At 40.8% G+C, this 17,775-nt stretch overlaps 3 protein-coding genes across 3 annotated transcripts; all 3 read left to right on the top strand.

The window, feature by feature from the left end:
- The first annotated feature begins 2,194 nt into the window (after positions 1 to 2,194).
- LOC122325436 (trace amine-associated receptor 13c) lies at positions 2,195 to 3,220 on the top strand. The gene has a single exon (XM_043220485.1). The coding sequence runs from the start codon at positions 2,195 to 2,197 to the stop codon at positions 3,218 to 3,220; it is 1,026 nt and encodes a 341-aa protein (XP_043076420.1).
- A 7,389-nt stretch (positions 3,221 to 10,609) lies between these two features.
- LOC122325342 (trace amine-associated receptor 13c-like) lies at positions 10,610 to 11,632 on the top strand. Its single transcript, XM_043220356.1, has one exon. The coding sequence runs from the start codon at positions 10,610 to 10,612 to the stop codon at positions 11,630 to 11,632; it is 1,023 nt and encodes a 340-aa protein (XP_043076291.1).
- A 4,855-nt stretch (positions 11,633 to 16,487) lies between these two features.
- On the top strand, positions 16,488 to 17,486 carry taar15 (trace amine associated receptor 15). Its single transcript, XM_043220544.1, has one exon. It carries the CDS (start codon positions 16,488 to 16,490, stop codon positions 17,484 to 17,486), a length of 999 nt encoding a protein of 332 aa, XP_043076479.1.
- The last annotated feature ends 289 nt before the right edge of the window (positions 17,487 to 17,775 follow it).

Here is a 17,775-nt window from a genome sequence, read left to right as displayed (position 1 = left end):
CTTGATGACCGGATGCCCCTTTGTACAGCCAACAAAGCAGAACCAGCTGTTCCTAAATTTTGACCTTTAACTACCTAACGGGGTAGAATAGATTTGGCCCAGGTCTTCCCTTGCACAGAACTTTCCAAACTGTGTTGGATGCCTTGATAAGCAGATGTTTGTGATGCCATGCATGGGATGAAACTCGTGGTTATAGCCAATACTAAGGAGATGCATACAGAGCAGGCCCAGCAATAGCACTGGAGACTTCCAGCCCAGCAGCTTCTGAAATGATTTAAGGGGGCGAAAGGCCGACTGTGAAGGAGGCACTGTTGAACACTGTTCCCATGAATGAAACTCATTCGCTGGGGGACAGTACACTTTTGGCACAGTTCTCCCTGAGCTCCAGGCATTCTAGGTGGCTGAGGAGCAGGGCTCTGTGAGATAGAGACTCTGCATCTGGATCAGCCAGAATGAGCCAGTCATTAAGGTACTTGAGACAACCTGTGGGAAGACCATGTATTGATAAGACACTCCCTCAAAGGCGAATCTCAAGATTCTTTTGAACAGCCGTTTTATGAGGGCACAGTTCAGATGCCTCAGATCGAGAACTACACTGGCCGTGGAATGTCTTTATCACCTGAGTTGTCATCTTAGTTAGGAGATTCCTGCTGATGAGTAGCCACGTTCAGAGATCTTCGAGGTCCTGAATGGCTTGGATGTTCTGGAGGAGACCACTCCAGCCCCAGCTCATTTTAGTAATTCAGCCTCCATTCCAGGCTTAGCATGGCTGGACTCGGACAGTGGCAGGGGACCGGGTTTGCAGACGAGCCCAACAGCTCCTCACATCCGAGTCTTTTAGTGACATGCTTTCATCTAGCAGCTTGTCGTCACTGCCCCCAGGTCACTTGCAACAGCAGAGGGAAGCTGATTATGCTGGATGTAGACTTCTTGTTGAGCACAGATTTGGCATTGGATTTCCCCAAGCAGGAAACACAAATTCGGTGGTTGCTGCAGTAATGGCTCAACATTTCAAACAATGTGTGAAATTTGCTCAGAAATTTGCTGCAAGGTGTGTCAACAGCTAGCAGGCTTCCAGTCAGATTAACCAGATGGCCTTGCCCATTCTAATGGGTTTTGGCAGGCTTTGCAGCCATAGGTTCATGCAGTACCTCTGCCAAGCCATTGATTCATCTTTAATACACTGCATGAACCAATGGCTGTGCTGTTACTCTGCGTGACTGAAAAAAGGCTTCAGTTCAAGAGAAAAAAAGTATGCTATGATCCACTGACCAACCAATCAAAATGTGACATGAAATCAACAAGGCATGATGCTAAAACAAAGCTCCTTACTTCAAGCTCTTATACCTTCCTCTTTTACCGCGTCCTCTTTTTTCAGCACAAATAAAAACTACTAAAGTGTGATTTATCATGCTCTTTTTTTTCTCGTAAGCACATACTGGTGACATTGTTCTATAGTTACATGTGTCGTAATGTATTAGTCAATTGGTTTTATCATTGTACAGTCTTAACTATGCTAAAAGCTCACAAACACTGCTTTAAATTAAACTGAGCAAACACCATAGAATTAGCATGGAAAAATTAATTGTTGAACTAATCATCTAGGAGTCAGTGAGCAAATAAGGTAAATATAAATACATATTATGAGAAAAAGAAAGTGCTTTTTGACCTGGCATGCATGTCAAACTGATTTTGGGGACTACCAAAACCAAAATATGAACCTTTCATCATCGATAATAGGGACACTTTAGTATTAGAACAACATGTTTTGTGTGTTTTTTCCTTAAAAAAACACTGCTGTACCTGTATATCCTGCAATCAAATGGACATCAGAACTGAATCAGATTACACACCTGTAATGAAATTGTGATTTTTTTCTATCATTCTTAGTCATCTCAGTGACAGTAATTTAAATTTTATTAAATAATGCATTTTTCATTTTTGTCATAAGATAATTGGCATAGCTTTGATTTATATTATTGTTTAAATAATTATATTAAACTATACTTTCATAAGATAATTAATAATGAATAGTTAAATGATGTAACGTAAGACTGCAGTAAGACATTTTTGACTAGTGCTTGATTGTAATTTGCTGCGCTGCGATGATGTGGGAGGGTCAGAAAAGAACAAGAAGAATATTTAAGGGCCTGACTACATTAAATAAAACAACAGTTTTCCCAAGACTGGGAAGATGGATTTATCATCACAAGAATACGATCCCAATCAGTTTTGTTTTCCTGCCGTGAACAACTCTTGCCTTAAAGACACACATCATGTTTCTGCTCAGACTGTGGTGTATCTCCTGTTGGTGTCTGCAATGACTGTGACCATTCTAGGAAATTCAGTGGTCATCATCTCCATTGCACACTTCAAACAGCTCCAGACTCCCACGAACATCTTGGTGATGTCTCTGGCTTTAGCGGATCTGCTGCTTGGATTGGTGGTCATGCCTTTCAATATGATCCGTACTGTGGATGGATGCTGGTATTTTGGAGATGTCTTCTGTTTGCTGCACTCAAGTTTTGACCTGTTTCTCACATCAGTGTCTATTTTTCATCTAATTTTTATTGCAATAGATCGATATCAGGCTGTTTGTTATCCACTCCAGTATCCTACAAGAATAACCATACCTGTCGCATGGTTCATGGTGATGATAAGTTGGGGCATGGCTGCAATATATTCTTATGGCTTAGTGTACTCAAAAGCTAATGTGAAAGGAATGGAAGAATACAGAGATTCAATATACTGTATAGGAAGTTGTACTTTGCTTTTCAATGCATTATGGTCAGTTTTAGACACATTACTAACTTTTTTCTTGCCTTGTTCTGTCATGATTGGCCTGTATGCAAGAATATTTGTAGTTGCAAGAAAGCACATTAGAGCAATCAGTGAGGCAAATCAACATGAAAATGAGAATGTGTTTAAAAGTTCTCGGCGATCTGAACGCAAAGCAGCAAAAACTCTTGGTGTGGTTGTGGGTGCTTTTATTATTTGCTGGTTGCCCTTTTTTATTAACTCTTTGATGGATCCCTACATCAACTTTTCCACGCCTTTTGTTCTCTTTGACGCATTTGGCTGGTTAGGCTACATTAACTCAACCATAAACCCCATCATATATGGCCTTTTCTATCCATGGTTTAGAAAATCTCTTTTTCTCATTATAACAATGAAAATATTTGAACCAAACTCATCTGATATTAATGTTTTTACTGTTTAATTTCAGTCTTTGTACATCACATTGGACAACAAGCAATATTTTTATACTTACTGAAATAATTTACAACAAAATGTGCAAACTGAATAAAGAACAGTATAAATTTCATGTGTTTTATTTGTACAAATTGAAAAGATGATCTATCTGACTTTCTATCATGGCAAAATAGGCCTACATAAAACATAAAAACCATAAAGGTCTAAGTGAAAGTATCGGAGAGTCTGGCGGCGAACAGTTCATGGCGTGCGACGAGGCACACCTGTTAGCGCACAAACATGTATGAGTCACATGTCAAACATGTATGTGGTATGTCATTGTGGAGCTAAACTCTTTTGATGCATGAAGTAGCATGAAGTAGCATTCATAGATATAGGTCTTATTAGGCCCCAGTATATGAAATATATATATATAACATACCTGACCTATATATATATATATATATATATATATACTTATATATATATATATATAAAAAGCCTCTCCGAGGCCTGACGCCACGCCCACTGTGTCTGTCGTATATATGGTATCCATGCCGGACGGAGGAACAACGGAGACTTCGCTACTGTCATTTACCCGGTGGCTGGTTGAGCATTCCGACTAATTCCCGGTTTCTCTGTCCCGTGCGAGAGGGGAGTTGCCCGGAGAGGAATCCCTGCCCCGCCCACCCGACCGCTGGAGCCTGGTTGAGGAAGGTAGCACTTCAGGGGAATGTGACGAGTCGGCTGCCCTCCTCTTTATCGTCACCATCACCCCGCATTCTCTGGCGGCGTGTGACGAGGCACCTGAAGGGGATTAGCCTTGTCACCGTAAATATGAGCGCTCTCCTCGGGAGACCGGTCTCTCCCGTGCATGACGCAAGGCACACCGTGAAAGGCTCCCGGCGGGAGTGGGTGATTAGCCTTGTCACCGTCGCCGTTAAATACCTCCCGTTAAATACCGTCTCTCCTCGAGACCGGTCTCTTCCCGTGCATGCAATGCGTGAAGGAGCTCGTCCCGCCGCTAGACAAGCGCGTCGTTCGACGACTGCACCCGGATAATATCCCTAAAACATATTGCCTCCCAAATGATGAAAAAGTGAATTCTGACTGATGATTTCAAAAAAGCAGATTTTATATCACAAAAGTAGATTTCTTGTGTGGAGCTGTGAACAGCTCATCCCACACCTTATTCAGTAGTTTACACATTTAGTATATATTTACTGAGTATAATTTCTATAAAAATTCAGCCTTCATGAATAATAACTCTTAGCATTCCTATTAGGACTGTGTTAAAAAAAAATTCTCCATTTTGATAGATTTTTATGAACCGATATTAAATTTGTAAATACTGAGAATCTTATTTTATGCTGTTTTCACATGCGTGAACAAAACTGCACAAGACATTAGCTATTTGTGGCGTGCAGACCGCCCAATAGAATGCAGTATGTCTTTCAGATTCTATTTCATCATGAAATTTAAATAATTAATATTGTTTTGTATTCATTACTATAGTGTCACAGAATACAATATGCGCCTGTAAACACCAAGCTACAATCTTGCATGGAGCTCACGTGAATCATTCATCTCTTCCTCTTTGTAACTAATCATTGTTTTTTTTAGATTATCAAAACTTGCACTTCTTGGTTTAAAAAATTGCAAATTAATTTAATCTTTTTACAAACAAGAATTATCCAATTCTGCTCCATATTCCAAGAGTTACAGAGTTAGCACATGGGATCCATGCGCAGATGTTTTATTCACAGTCAGGCATAGGTCTGATGATGGTAAACAGGTATCTTAAGGACAAGACACATAGCAGTCCGGTGAACAAGTGAGGGTAACAGGGCAATAGGGCAAAACTACAAGAGATAATCCAGGTACACATTAATAGTTCAGGCAGTGTCAACCGGAGCCCAAACAGCAAGACAAAAAGTTAATCCAAAATACACAGGCAATAATGAGAACACAAGAAAACAGGCAAGGCAAGACTATGACAAATTTAGAAAAACTTAATCAGTCTCTGTAAAGTAGCTAACGGCTATCACAGTGATAAACTCTAAACAATACAATTGAAAAGGATCTTATTGGATATATTGTGTATTTGATTGACAACAGGTGAGTTCAGTCAGTGCAAAGCAACATGGGAAAAGTCCAGGGCGATGAGTAACAGTCAAGAGAGTCCATTTAATAGAAGAGCAACTTCTGGTGGCAAAGTCATGGACCCTCTCAACTTCAGGAGGGCGGTGGACCAGAGGCGGAACGAGGAAGGGACAGAGGACCAGGTCCATGTAAAAACGAAAAGACCAGGGCCTTAATTTATCAAGAGCGCGTAGAAAAGGTTCTATTGTTCTATGATTAAAAATTTTGAATTTGGCTAAATACAAGTAAATGTATATTTATCAAACATGCTCACACGGTTCTGACGCACATGATTAAGCAGTCATTGTTGATAAACTCCACATGTACGTAAGCAGGGGCACCATAAGGGCTGATTCTAAGGGCCCAGCGATGGAGGGGGAAAATGTATGGACTTTTCTTTAAAAACCAAGTGATTGAAACCTTACATAGAAGCTTGTCTGTGTTCTCACCAAGCAGAAAAGCACAGTTTTTAAAAACGCTTTGGGGCACATTGTCTGCTCAAATAATTGGATTGCTCAAATGATTGCTTTTAAATGTGTTGTGTCACTATTCTAACACTAAAATCTCTGTGTAAGCATGCTTAATAGTGTGCTTATATTTACACACCTAATCTATGTACAAATACAAGTTGGAAGATACCACACTTTGCATTAAAATGTTCTTATGCTCTCATTACACACATCTGTGTTTACGCATTGTTTATAAATGAGGCCCTAGGAACTAAGGAAAAGCTGAACTGGTGGAGCAGAAGGCTGCCACAGCAGAGCAGAAAACCTCTTCAGCTAAGCAAATTGAACAAATTTGAATTGAATTGAAGAAAAGAATACCACTACAATGAAGCCGAAGACCACCATGATGGAGCAGGTGGTGCAGAAGACTACCGTGATGGAGCAGTTGGAACAGAACAATGCGATGGATGGTCAACAACAGACCAAGGCGGAGCCAGAGGGACGATGGAGACTTGTGGAGCTGGTGGACTGACAGACCACGGTGGAGAGAAGGGAGCTAGGAGCCTAGGGGGAGCCGACAAGTCTACAAGCAGAGGTGGAGTCCGGTACTCGGAGGCGTGATGGTGAGGCGAGGGATCCTCCACCCACAACGGCGATGGAGACCGGCAGACCCGTGGCGAGCTCCAGATGGTGAGCTGAGGATGAGCGCAGGGGCTGCTGGGATCAATCGACAGCATATGACAAAGGTGGGAGGGTGGGCAAACTGGAAGCGCACAAGGCGCGGGCACTGGAGGGAGCGCACGTGGCCCGGGAACTGGAGGGAGCGCACGTGGCATGGGCACGGGACGGAGTGCGCATGGCGCGGGCACTGGACGGAGCTCTTGGGAAACAGTCTCTAGGGTGTCCTTTTGAGGATACAGCAGCCCCATGTGGATAATCAGCTCACCCTCAACCGTGGTGCAGTTGGCGGAGCTCGACTCCGCGCTCTCCTTGCAGACGGCCGTCTCCACCGTGGCGATCTCTGTTGCCGGCTCACGCACCTGGTCTGACGTAATTGGCTCGGGTCCGGTGACGCTCCACGGCTCTGTCGCTCTCTCTGGTGATGGGTCCGTGGTCTTGCTCGACTCTACACCTGTGTCAGCGGTGGGCTCAGGCTGGGGCTCGACCATACGGGGAATTGATGGGCTGGTCTCTGGATCCTGAGTGGGGCTGGTGTCATTGTCCTCCAGCACAACAGTCATTGACGAATTGCACGACACCAGCACCCACTCGACGTAAGTGGCAATGCTCTCTCGAGGACCGCTCCCGGACAGCTGCGCCTGATTAGAGATGTTTAGTCCGCGGAAGTAAATTCCGCACAGAAAGCTGTCCGGGTAACGGGAGTCGTTGGCGAGGAGGAAGAATGTCTCTGTATATTCCTCGAGAGAGCAATCCCCCTGTTCCAGCAGGTGGATGAGGAAGATCGGGTCTTTGTAGGGGGAAAACATTATGAAAATAAAAGGGAATAAACGCCGCTATTTACTAGTACTTTTGTACGGTCCGATCTTCTGTCACGGGTGTGGTTAGCAGGAGAGCACACAACGAACATAAAGGTAAATAAAGCGTTTTAATCTACTCAGAGATTAAATAAACAATATAAATACAGGCAGGCAGGCAGATAGGACAAAATCACAGGCACATAAAGACGCGATCGGACCAACAGGACTGAAATCACAGGACTTAAATATTCTACGGAATTACTTAAACAAGACACAGGTGAAAACGCTGAGACAATTAACTAAAGCAGGTCACACGGAACACATGGCACACAATAACAATATTGGCTGGTTCAGAACAGGACAAATATTATTTCAGTTTGGGATAAAGCAAGAGTTCATGAGCAGTCTTTGTAACCATGACAGGACAGACACAGGACAGACAAACACAATTGTTGCTGTGTGCATAACGTGCTTGTGATTGACAGCAGGTGAGTTCAATCAATGCAGTGGAATGTGGGAAATGTAGTCCAGGGTGATGCGTAAAGCCAGGCATACACTGTGCAATTTTCATCAGATTTTGAGTCGGGCTGATTTCCATTTTGTTGTGCATCCTTTGTCTTGCAGTGTTCGTGCAATGTACAGGGGGAAAAGAGAAGTGATTAGCCTCTCCCAACAGGCAATCAGATGGTCGGATGATATTTCAGATATTTCACCATGATGGCGAGCCAGTCCATACGCTATCACACAAACAATTCGCAAACTGCATAGTTGTAAAATTCATTAAGCTACAGAAAGTTAAAATAAAAACTGACAATCTGTTGCTGCATTAACTACACATTCTCACAGAGGAGTTGAAAGACATTTGTATAGAGTATTGTCTTATTTTTTTTCGACATAAACGGCGGCGCTCACTCCCCAAGCTCCCGTTGTTAAACTGGATCCCCTAGCTCAACGACTTCGTCGAGCTCCAAGGTGGTGGTAGGATTCCACATCCACATTCCGCACCAGTAGTCCTTAGTGTTGTAAGTTCCTGCTCGGTCTTGTCTACATGTGTTGATGTGCTGACCTTGGTGAGCTGCTGAATAGCATCCTCCATGGTGGGGAAGGATGCTTCACTTAAACACAATCCATAAAAACACACAAAGAGAAAAAAAAATGGTGAAAAGAGATCACTTGTCTGTGATTCTTCACTCTTCTGCCTGCATTCTCCACCAGTGTCATGGGGTGAAGAATCACACAACAAGCACAATCACACATCTCTTTCATTCTGGTGGAGTGGGTCCGTGTGGTGCTCCGTGGGGGGCTATCGGTCACACACTGCTATCTGGAAGAATGTGAAAGTGATGGCGTTAGTTCCTTTTCTCATAGAGAAAACTCCTGGTGTGCCTTGCGTGGTTTATGTAGCAAAGCCGGGATGACTTGCAGGTGTGATCGATCTGCCTGTGATGGGCACAGCCAGGTGCTCCTTGTCCATTTCCAGGGTGATTCTGATTTTCTCTCGGGATACTTGTCAGTACTTGTATATATCCTTCACTGTGGACAATCTTTCTGCCACTGTAAATAAAACTCCACGTTGTACTGAAGTGCTTTTACAAGTGAGCCATCATTTTACATCCTTTCAGGGACATTATTTTCCCCCGAAGGCAAGCTGAGGGGCTCAGCTTCATCACATGGACCATGGTGGAGCCGATGGGTCGAGGTGGAGTATCGAGGGATCCTCTAGCTATGATGTCAGTGGAAACTGGCAGACCCGTAATGAATCCAGCTCACAGATGGTGGGCTAAGGGTGAGCAATGGGGCTGTCAGGAGTCACAGGTGGAGGAGACAGGAACAGGTGGGAGGGCGGTAAACTTCTCTAGGCTTAACACTTGAGGGCGCTTTTGCAGGGTGGCCACTGGAGCGTGCTCTTGCAGCGTGGTTACTTGAGGGCGCTCTTGCAGCACAGTCACTGGTGAACACTCTTGCAGCGGAGTCACTGGAGGGCGCTCTTGAGGAGCGGGCAATGGAAGGTGCCTATGAGGCACATGCAGGCCCTGGAGGGCGATCTGGGAGTAGCCAGAGGGAATACAAACAAACACAATAATCCAAGGGGCGTAACACCTATATTGTGGAATATATCTAAAGGTTCTAAATAATTTTCAGTGAGGCATAATCTAATTTAATCTTTTATTACCCAAGCTTTAGTTGTGTGTTCAATGTGGCATAAAATGTTTGCTGCTTCATAATCATGTAAATCTGGTAGCTCCAGTAATAAATTTAAATGATTAATCTTGAATTCTGTCACAGAAATTATTATGTGTAAACCGTAATTTATAATTAACAAAATTAATTAATTTGTACTTTTGTTGTATTACGCTATGGACGAGTGCTTCGTAAAATAAATGGATGGATGATTTACCTGTGGGTGCCATCTGCTGGCAAAACGCAGAAATTAATTCAGCATTAATTCAACAATATTCACACTGCATTATGGGTTGTACACTAAATTTTTGCGGGGCTTTGTGGGATTGAATGAGTGCACTTGAGAACTTTCACTATGGTTTTAGACACCACTTAAAATGGCTTTTAGGGGGCGATTTCAGATACAGCCAGTGCATGCCCGACCTAACAGTTTGTGAGGTGTGAGAGTCAAATTAATAGAAGAGCGACCCCTGGTAGCAATCAGACAGAAGGCCATGGGCGGATTGTATCATGAAAACTAGTGAAAGCAGCAGTTTAAATTTCAAGAAACATATGGGAGCAAAAACCTAATTATAAATTAACAAATTAGTAGTAGTAGTAATACCAACTGCCTTATATGCAAACTTCAACTTCAATTTTATCCTTTAATAGACTCCTATAACATGTTTACTGTGTAGTACATGACTTAACACTGTCCTGTACCTCATGTATATACAAATACATCAAAATGTAATGAAACTGAGATCAGAATCGAATCAAATCACAACCTTATAATTAAGTTGTGACTTGTATCATTAGCCAGTCTTATCACTCTTATTCATCTCAGTGACAGTAATTCAGATCATGGGTGTTCGGCTTCACAGATTCTTTTGATTAAATAATGGATTTTTTATCTTTGTCATGAGATAAATGGTGTAGCTTTTTTTTAATTATCTGGTCTTTAACACTATTTTATAAGCTAAATAATTGTTGAATAATGGACAAACCAGAATATTTAAATGATAACTAAGACTGCATATTTTCTTTATTTTTTAATGAGTGCTTGATTATTATTTGCTGCCCTGTGATGAGGTGGGTGGGTCAGAAAATAGCATGTAGAGTATTTAAATGCTGTCTAGTCTAAATAAAACAGCATTTTATAGGTTCTAGTTTTCTGTGACTGGAAGGATGGATTCATCATCACAAGAATACGATCTTAATCTGTTTTGTTTTCCTTCAGCGAACAACTCTTGTCTTAAAGGCACACATCATGTTTCTGCTCAGACTGTGGTGTATCTCCTGTTGGTGTCTGCGATGATTGTGACGATTCTAGGAAATTTGGTGGTCATCATCTCCATTGCACACTTCAAACAGCTCCAGACTCCCACGAACATCTTGGTGATGTCTCTGGCTCTAGGAGATCTGCTGCTTGGATTGGTGGTCATGCCTTTTGCTATGATTCGTTCTGTAAATGGCTGCTGGTATTTTGGAGATGTCTTCTGTTTGCTGCACTCAAGTTTTGATCTGTTTCTCACATCAGTGTCTATTTTTCATCTCATTTTTATTGCAATTGATCGACATCAGGCTGTTTGCTATCCGCTTCAGTATCCTACAAGAATAACCATACCTGTCGCATGGGTCATGGTGTTGATAAGTTGGAGCATGGCTGCATTATATTCCTATGGTTTAGTGTACTCAAAAGCTAACGTGGAAGGACTGGAGGAATATATTGAATCAGTATACTGTATGGGAAGTTGTACTTTGTTTTTCAATGCACTGTGGTCAGTTTTAGACACATTACTAACCTTTTTCTTGCCTTGTTCTGTCATGATTGGACTGTATGCAAGAATATTTGTAGTTGCAAAAAAGCACATCAGAACAATCAGTGAGGCAAATCATGAAAATGAGAGTACATTTAAAAGTTCTCGCCGATCTGAACGCAAAGCAGCAAAAACTCTTGGTGTGGTTGTGGGTGCTTTTATTATTTGCTGGTTGCCCTTTTTTATTAACTCTATGATGGATCCTTACATCAACTTTTCCACTCCTTTTGCTTTGTTTGAAGCATTTGTCTGGTTAGGCTACATTAACTCAACCATAAACCCCATCATTTATGGCCTTTTCTACCCATGGTTTAGAAAAACCCTTTATCTCATTGTAACATTGAAAATATTTGAACCAAACTCTTCTGACATCAGTGTGTTCACTGTCTGACTTTGTTTCCTGTCATGTAATTTTGATCTGACTCACTACTGATCAACAATACATGCACAGCACAAATAATGAACCAGGTACTTATGAACCAGGTACATATAAAAAATGTCTGTAATCTATAAACAGGCAATGATGTGTCAGTCAGTCCCACTAATGGCCTATATCCCAAGTCTGGGTTACAAATGACTTTTTGACAAAACCAAAAGCAGTCCATCCTAGTTTGTGTTATGAATGTATTAAGAACAAGTGCATTAAACAGGTTGTACAGTGTTTTCTAAAGGAAAAGGAACAGAATAAATTTTTACAAAAGGTAATTAAGTAAGCCTTTTTTGTTGTTGTTTTTTTAGAATTAAATCAAACCATTAAAAAATTCGGATGTGGTTCTGTGCTTTTTTTTAGTGAACATTAATTTCATTTAAACCATTGTATTCTTTTACACTTTATAAATGGGAACTAAATGTGGTCCCTAAGTTCTTTCTGTGCATTTAGGAAAAAATATTCAACAACTAAACTACATTTATGTAACTATATAAATTGCATGATAAGGAAGATAAAAAAAAAAAACATGCTGCATGACATTAAGTCAAAAACAAATGACCAATTTTTCCAAAGATGGTTTCGATCATTTTAGGTAGCTTTTATACTTAAGTGTCTGTTCCTCTAAAAAAAAAAAAAAAAAAAAAAAAAAAAATAGTTAAAAAAAGCAAATTTAACTTGATGCTATAAAAATTATGTGTGGTGTCATTTATTGTATTTTTGTGATTGGGTCTGTGGACGTTTGGGTGGGACTCTGGTACCTTGGCTCCACTTCCTGATCACTAAAGCACAGACTGGCTCTAAATGACATCACTACCGCAAAATGACAGGGGCCATACTGAGAGTTTTGTACGGCAGCCTTGAGAGATTAATGCACCTATGCAAATGAAAAATGCACCAGCAAATTAAAACAATACATCTTCATCAGTTTCCAATGATGCAAATGCTCTAACTAAATAAATAAATTTGGTTGATGAAGTTGTTTGCTTAATTTGCTGGTGCTTTTTTCTATTTGCAGTGTGTTCCTTTATTTGGCAAGAAATATAACAATAAATATTTTTTCTACCCATTAGATTTAGCATTTTTAACATGTGCATATACCCCCAATCCTAAACCTACCCTTTCAGTAATGCAGATTCATTAAATATTGAAATATAGAAAATCTGATACAGCATGATCATCTCACAGTGTGCTTGTTTGTACAATTCACATTTACTGATCAATCTAAAAAAAGCAAACATGAAACCATTGCAACACAGCACTAAAACATAAAATTGCTTACCTCAAGCGTTTATCCCTTCCTCTTCCACTTTTTTCAGCACACATAAAAAATATAGCTGCTGAAGTGTGATAGATCATGCTCTTTTTGTTTGCCACTACCACGTACTGATGACATTTTATCCTGCATATTTCATGTGACAATGTGCATTGTACTGTCATCATCGTATAGTCTACACACCCGTCTAAAACAGCCACAGATAAAGGTAAAGGTATATTTTCAACTTATTTTCCCTTCTGTCAATGATACATCTGCAATAAATGTGTGCATGCAGTGTGATGAACCACACACTCATCACAATGAAAACACTGACCTTAAAAATAATGAACGTGTACATTGAGAAAACGCCAATGTACATGGTGAAAGCAGTGGTTCAGTATTCTGACCTTTACTTTTCACACTTTACATGCCCTCAAATGTGAAATGCAGAAATGATAAATCGATGTTAGATTATTGCAATGCTTAATTGGTTGGTGGCTCTGCACAATTAATAAACAAAATCAAGCTGGTTCAAAATGCAAAATGCTTGTCCTTACTAGAACCAGGAAGTATAACCATATTAGCCCAGTTCTGTCAACACTGCACTGGCTTTCCATGAAACATTGAATGCATTTTAAAATCTACCTTATAAACGTATAAAAGCTCTGAATTATATAAACTTATAAAGCCCTGAATGGTTTAGCTCCTCATTATATTCATAGATTTATAATATAAACAGGGCTGGAGCTGTTTCCATGGCTGTTGGAATGCAGCAGGCTTTGGTCAATAATAACCAAGATTGTGGTAAAGTCGTCGGAAGGGGGGAAGATCGGTGATGAAATCAATGGATTAGTGGAACCATGGGCATTGGGGAATTGGTAATGGCTTGAGAAGACCTATGGGTAGTTCCTTGGGTGTTTTTGACTGAGCACAAATTTGGCGTGCTTTCACATATTGATTGATATCTTTGATCATTCCGGGCCACCAAAACGTCTTCTGGATGAGAGTGGTTGTTCATGAGATGCTGGGGTGGCCGGCATTAAGAAATCCCACTGCGTTGACGTAGAGTGGAGGGGACATATTGTTCATTAAGGGGGCATTGGGCTGGTGCAGGTTCTTGCTGTTGTGCTCACTGCAATTCCTCCATAATATCCCAGGAGACCGGGGCTAAAATCACAGATGGAGGAAGAATTGGTTCTGGGTCCTGATTATAAATGTGGTGAAATCGTCTAGAGAGGGCATCAGCTTTGCTATTTTTATTTCCTGGTTGATAGGTGACAGTAAACTGGAGCCTAGTGAAAAACAAGGACCATCGAGCTTGGCCCTCTTGATGTACTCCAAATTCTTATAATCAGTAATCACTTGAAAGGGGTGGATGGCTCCCTCTGACCAGTGTCGCCACTCTTTCGATGGCGGATTTCATGGAGAGTAGCTCCTTATTGCTGACATCATAGTTTCTCTCTGCAGCAGTGAGTTTACGGGAGGAGTGAGTTCTTGCTCTTGGGTGGCAATGCATTTGGGAGAAGATCAATGGCACAGTCCCCAGGTCGATGCGGTGGCAACTTGGTAGCTTGGGTCTTACTAAAGATTTCTAGGAGGTCCTGATAAGGTGCTGGGATATTTACCTTATGATGTGTTTCAGGACTTTCGATACTAGTGATGAAACTTGAAATTGGTTTCTTGGGGATACATTGAGCATGACAAAATGGGGACCAGTTGAGAAGTTCGCCGTGGTGCCAGGAGATGTTGGGATCGTGAGCTGAGGGTTGAATTGGGATGTTAAATTTAGACACCAGGCTCTGGTCGATGAGGGCAGCTCCTGATTCTGTCATCGCTGTTAGATCAATGGAAAGGGAGTTTAACTTGACTGTTATGGGTAAAGTTTGGCTACAATTGGAGAACAGAGAAACAAGTTCAATATTTACCCTGGGCGTTGATAGTTTATGCGGGTCTCCGAGACTTTGATGACCTGCTTTGCCGCAGAAAAAACATAGGTGATTCAAACGGCACCTTCTCCTTTCTTTCTCAGGTAGTTGGGAGAGGCCGAGTTGCATGGGTTCATGATCTTGGTTACATGGCATGGACAAAGGTGGTTGGTAGTGGACTGCCTTTGCAGTTTTGGTCTTGGGTGGTTGTTTCATCAGGTTATCAATCTTTATAGCCAGAGTCACGAAGTTGGTAAAATACAATTCCTCTCTTCTGCAAGCCAGTTCGGTCTGTAATTCAGGATTCAGACTTCGGAGGAATACAGCTTTCAGAGCCACACCATTCCAACCACTTTGGGCGAATATGCAAATACTTCATGGAGTTGTTTACAAAAATATTCGTATCGTAATAGAGCATCATTTCTTCTCTTCAGATTCAAATTTAGTCTCTTGGTGGGTGAAATACAACTTGACCTGGTGAATAAAACCTCTACACTGATCAGCTGAGCCATTAAACTTATCGGGGAGGGCAAAGCTTACTGTCGAAGTAGAGGTTGGAGGAAGTGCACGAATGAAATGGGTTAGATGCTCATTGACTGATTGACTCACTCTGGTATGCGAAAGCTGCTTGTAGATTCGATGTTTCCGCTGGATTCTGGGCAAGCAAAGTATTCTGTAAGGAGGAGGCAGAGGAGGGAGTAGAATCCATGTGCGTAGGTTTATTAAACATTAGGGCAGCAAACACAAATGAGAAGGCAGGCAGAGAGTTGGCAACAGTCCAGGATAGCGACTAGTTAAGCCTAAAACAGGCAATGGGTCTATACCAGGTTATGAGTCCAATCAGGCAAACAAAGCAGAAGAGCAGGTACTGGAATCGGTCACTGAGGAAACAAACAAAGATCATACACATGCAGGCAAACAAAGACAATGAGTAGAATGCTTGGTAAGGCAGATGAACTGGCAATACTTCGCAATGGAGGGCCTCTGGTTAGAAAGCCCTTAACCAGGAAATGATGGGAGAAGAAGCAGAGGGTGTGAGCCCAGCTAGTACTTGGATGAGGACGCCCTCTGCTGGCTAGGCGTTACACAAAGCAATATGGATTAGACTTATCTTAGTTGTTGATTTTACTGTTTCTAAAGCATGCTGCATGCAAATACTAGTCATATATTGTAATGTTGAGTATCGAGTTCATTAGCTACGGATAAAATAGAGCATTTTTTTTAGAGTAAACCTAATAGACCTGCTGCTATCTGCATCCACCTAAACAAATTATTTACTGCCCTTTATCAAATAGTTTTTAGCCTATTAAACACATTTTGATTTTATGATTTTATGATTTTGTTTGTGTTTCTTAAATATGAGGCTTAAATCAAAAACTTAAATCACTATTTTGTTGGACAGTTGTATTGTCCATTTGTTCAATTGCTGTTTATTATCAAAATTAGGAGACCCTAAACCAGTAAACATTCATAGATATTGTTTATTACTGTAGCTGATGTAATTTTCCGCCACTCCCATAAACAACACTTGTCATTTTCCTCTATATAAGCCAACTGGTAGTGAGGTTCTTCTTAATGATTCTGGAACATGCAATAAACATAAGCCTGGAACTTTAAAGCTGTGAAGATTTTTTCCATGGAATTTCTTGAACATCACTGTCTTCCTCACTGGAATACAAGCTGTTCACTTGACTTTCATTTGAATTATGTTAATCTATTCTTGTTCCTGTACATATCCACAGTCTCTGTGCTGACGGTGTGTGGAAATCTTCTTGTCATCGTTTCTATAATGATTTTCAAGCAGCTTCACACGCCGGCCAACCTCCTCATCCTCTCATTGGCCCTTTCTGACTTCTTGGTGGGAATCTGTGTGATGCCTGTTGAAAGCATTAGAAGCATTAACTCCTGTTTTTATATGGGAAAGTCGCACTGTCATATATTTCATGTGATTATGTCTGTGCTTGGGTCTGTGTCACTCATTAACATCATGCTTGTAGCTATTGATCGTTATTTTGCTGTTTGTGAGCCACTCATGTATGTGTCCAAATTGACAATTAGAAAAACACTGATGTGCATAAGTTTAGGATGGTCTGTGTCCATATGTTATAATCTAGTACCAGTGGATTTAGGGAATTCAAACCTGACAGGACAAATTGTTATCTGTCTAAGGGAATGTGCAGTGGCTGTCAGCAATGCCTGGGGTCCAGCCGACTTGATAGTGAGCTTCATTGCTCCGTGTATAATAATGTTAATTTTGTATGTAAGAATTCTTACTGTGGCCTTAAGACAAGCTAAAATAATTTCCAACACTTCAAAGAAAAAGGAATCTCAGAAAAATCTGAAGTCATTCCGGAAATCAGAGGTGAAAGCAACCAAAACGTTGAGCATAATTGTCCTTGTGTATTTTATTTGCTGGGTTCCCTGGTATATAAGTATGCTTAATATGAAACAGTTTCAGAAGTCATCTGTGATCCTCTCTGCTTTACTCTGTTTGTTTTACACTAATTCATGCATCAATCCCTTTATATATGCAATATATTACCCCTGGTTCAAAAGGTCAGTGAAGCTAGTGGTTAGCCTAAAAATACTGCATACAGTCACTAACCAAATTAATTTATTTACCAAAGACGTTTAATATGAAAATGCATGCGCTTGTTACAGAAATTAGGCTATATTTGCACTGGTGATCTTTTGTGGCTTTTTTGATCTTTTACATCGAGTCTCTTCATTTAAAATGACAACACACAATAAAGACATTAAAATTATGAGATTAAAGCGTTATTACTAAAACATAAGCATAATGATGAATAGGCTAATTAATCGGTGTCTGAATGATCCTTAATATCTGCTTTATTTTTAATTAGTTTGCAGTTTTTAAAAAAAGTATGGTTTCTTTTTAGCCGAGGTAAGTCTTATGTTTTGAA

Source organism: Puntigrus tetrazona, chromosome 20 (genome assembly GCF_018831695.1).
Source record: "Puntigrus tetrazona isolate hp1 chromosome 20, ASM1883169v1, whole genome shotgun sequence".
Taxonomy (NCBI): domain Eukaryota; kingdom Metazoa; phylum Chordata; class Actinopteri; order Cypriniformes; family Cyprinidae; genus Puntigrus; species Puntigrus tetrazona.
Note: the sequence above shows the minus strand (reverse complement) of the source record. Positions and strands in the feature narration are given on the sequence as shown.